Genomic DNA, 3,403 nt, shown 5'->3' with positions numbered 1-3,403 from the left:
TGAAAGCCATGATGTCTCTCTCTCATTGGTGGGCCACATTCTCTGGACGGGCAAAGCAGAGAAAGGGGAGGTAATCTTGCCCCTCCCCTTTCTCTGAGCTTTAATTTTTTTAAAGGCAGAGCAGGATACCCAACTTGGTTTACACCTATGGCCATTTCTGGTCACTGGGGGACCATAGGCAGGCTGGGGGAACTCATATTAATGTTAAAAAACTTAAAGGGAAATTTTCATGCCGTGGGACCTTTAAGACCATGACCCATAAAAATAGTGGGCTCCGAACCCGCTCTCATGGATAAGGAAATGTGTCACAGATTGAAATGAGATATCTATGTCTTATCTTTTCCTTTCTCTGTCTTCTTTCTGTCATTATCTTGTCTCTCTATTGTCTCTCAACTGTTTTGTCTGGGACACAATCCATGAGTGTCTGTGTCTGCGTCATACCGTGTTACCAGCCTTCACCCAACACTCCACCTCAAACACACATCCCACATTTTGGAATGATGGCATTGCCTGTGCTTGCTTCTTTGATTATGAATTTTTTGAAACTCTGCTGTAGACATAATGTAACCCTCTCCCTCTTCTCCTTTTTGTATTTGTTGTTCTACTCTTCCCGGCCCTCCTCCTTTCTTCCACATACTTGTCACCAACTCCATCCTCTCTCTGCGTCTCCCTCACTCATCATCCTCCGTCTTTCCAACTCATCACACTTCCCACTCTCCGATTCCCTCTATCCCTCACACCTTTCACTCCCTCCTCCCTTGCTCCATTTGGGGTTTGCATTCACCCAGGCAATGCTGGGAAAGGTAACCACAGAAACATCCAGAAAGAAAGATGTCGAGGAAGTTCAGAAACGACACCGCCTCATTCCCTTGGGACGCAAGATATACGAGTTCTACAACGCTCCAATCGTCAAGTTCTGGTTCCATACGGTCAGTGTCGGCTTCGGCAATACCTCCCACATGCTCAGCTTCCTGTTTGGCATTGTCGGGTGATCTTTATATTCCTGCAACAGCATCTTTAGCTGATTCCCCGCTGTCAGCTTCTACCACTGCAGTGCCCTCTATTCTTGTCATTAGCCTCCTGTGGCACCCTGTAATTACCCAGCTTTACTGGGGTGGAAAAGTTTAGTGCGAGAGAGATGGGGAGACTGATGGACGCAACAGGGTGAGAAAAGTACAGGCGAGTGAGGGAGTGAAAGGGATCGAAGACCAAACATGGAGGTTTTATGTTATTCAGAGATGTTCCAATACCATTTTTTTCTTTCTCCATAGCTATTGCGATACCTGAACTTGTGTATCGGCCGATACTGAGTATCAATCCGATTAATGCGTAAAAATGTATATATAAATTCCACTTACCTGTATGGATGTAAAATGATTTCTATTGTTGTTTGACCTGGCTCAGGTAAAACATACAGAGAATGAATGCCAGAGTACTTTCTTTTATTATCTAATATTCATTTTAAAAAAATAGCGGGGCTTAATTACTTAGAGTCGAATAGGTGCATAGACTCGCATACCGGCCGATACCAATACCAGCCTTTTAGGCAGTATCCAAGGCATTTTACGATACTGGTATTGGTTTTGGAACCACTCCAATATTAACAATTTAAACACAACTGAAACCGCTGAGTCATGGCATATTGCCACTGGATCAAGTATTACAAGAAGTAAAGATTGTTTCAGTTGACATTTACTTTTGTGTTTTCATGCGTCTTTAAATCTTTTTCATTCTCATTGTTCATCTGGATTCTGTAACTGTGAATGTCTTCTGTTATAGCTTGCGTTTTGTACAGTATCTGCCTGGGAGCTTGTTGGTAATGTTTGAAATACGGTGATCTTTTGTCTCCCATACCCTCCCAGTGAAAACATCGCTTAACATCACCACCAGGGATGACACTGTGTATTTATGCTAAGAAAATACTGCCTTTTGTTTCATCCCGTTTTCTCTTCCCTGGCTATTTACTCCTCTCCTCTTCTCCCCATCTCTTTTCCCTCCTGCCCTTCAGGTTAAAAAATAATATTCTACTTTGATTTTCATTACTGCGCTCGTAGAACTGATGCAGGGTTTTCTCTGGGTCAAAGTGTGCTCTTTATATCATTACCAGATTTGCATTCAGACCTGTCATCCGCTGTAGAGGGCTGCCCCGTTAAAAGTAACATTAGTTAAACTTATCACACACACCGACTGTGCATCTGGGACTGATTGACAGTCTCGGTCACACATTATTAAAATCATTTTACCTCGGTACTTCACTGGAATACCTGATTTAAGTAGGACTGGATGACACACCATCCCCAGTTTGTTTGTAGTCACTTTAATCTATAATTTAAATATGTCAAAACCTTTTGTTTGTGTTCCAAATTTAAAGGTAGGAACAGTTCTGCACAGCTGTCTATATCCCTGTTGAATACATTCATGCGGATTAAATGGTTTCAGAGGATACAAGATCACCAATCGCTTAATCAAAAATGACAAATATCTGATTGTAATGTCAGGACCTGTGAATGAGTAAAACGCAGAAAAATGGATTTTGAATGCATTTGTGTCAGGTCGTCCAGGCCTAATCTTTAGATGGTTAGCATTGGGATCAATGTGTGTATCTAGTCTGGATTATAATGAGCCACAGTGCACATATGAGTGCAGGAAAAACGAACATGTATAGCTGACATGGATTTAAATAGATGCTGTCACAGGAGACACATGATGGACATTTTCAGGCCAAGTGTGGAGGTGCAGCAATCAGATGTTTCAAATCTCTATCATCAGATCTGAAAAAGTGCACAAAAGTGAGGTGTAACGAGGATCAGTTCACCAAATAACTACTGTATTTCAACTGAGCAGTTGCACACAAAAGCCTTTCGTTCCAGTTTGCTTGCAGGGAAAGAATTGAGCTTTTATTGATGTAAGTTTACTATTGCAGGAACAGCACGTCGCCATAAATGTATCCCTGCTGATTTACCCCTGCTATGTTTTTTACGTAGATGGCATACGTGGGCTACCTGATGTTGTTCAACTACATTGTCCTGGTCAAGATGGACCTGTGGCCGTCTACTCAAGAGTGGATCGTCATTGCTTACATCTTCACCAACGGCATCGAGAAGATGAGAGAGGTACAATGCATGCTAGAAGTGGCTACATGCAAATGTGCACCAGCATCCATGGCTAATTTGAACACACGATAATCAATTCTTCACCACCACCCAGTGAACTGAGACCCTTCAACCATTATGTTGCCATAATGTAGTTACATTCGGTAAGCTCTGTGGTGGAGGGCAGACGCAGAAGAATCATCTCGATATCATCAAAGAGCTCATCATAAATAAGGAAAACTGTGGTGCGACCATTCAAAGGGAAGCAAAAGAAAGAATCAAGAGGAAGAAAGAAAGGAACGGGGGGGGGG

The 3,403-nt window shown here is 42.5% G+C and overlaps 1 protein-coding gene across 11 annotated transcripts in view; it reads left to right on the top strand.

Annotated features, from left to right (window-relative positions):
- trpm3 (transient receptor potential cation channel, subfamily M, member 3) overlaps window positions 1-3,403 on the top strand; it is a 168,439-nt gene that overhangs the window by 154,329 nt on the left and 10,707 nt on the right. For all 11 annotated transcript variants that reach the window (XM_032516962.1, XM_032516958.1, XM_032516960.1 and 8 more), the window contains 2 exons: window positions 789-929; window positions 2,985-3,113. In XM_032516962.1, the coding sequence (XP_032372853.1) occupies window positions 789-929; window positions 2,985-3,113 (270 nt within the window). The remainder of the gene's footprint in view (window positions 1-788; window positions 930-2,984; window positions 3,114-3,403) is intronic.

Source organism: Etheostoma spectabile, chromosome 5 (genome assembly GCF_008692095.1).
Source record: "Etheostoma spectabile isolate EspeVRDwgs_2016 chromosome 5, UIUC_Espe_1.0, whole genome shotgun sequence".
In the NCBI taxonomy this organism is placed as follows: Eukaryota; Metazoa; Chordata; class Actinopteri; order Perciformes; family Percidae; genus Etheostoma; species Etheostoma spectabile.
The sequence above is the reverse complement of the archived record's forward strand: the minus strand, read 5'-3'. Positions and strand labels throughout refer to the sequence as shown.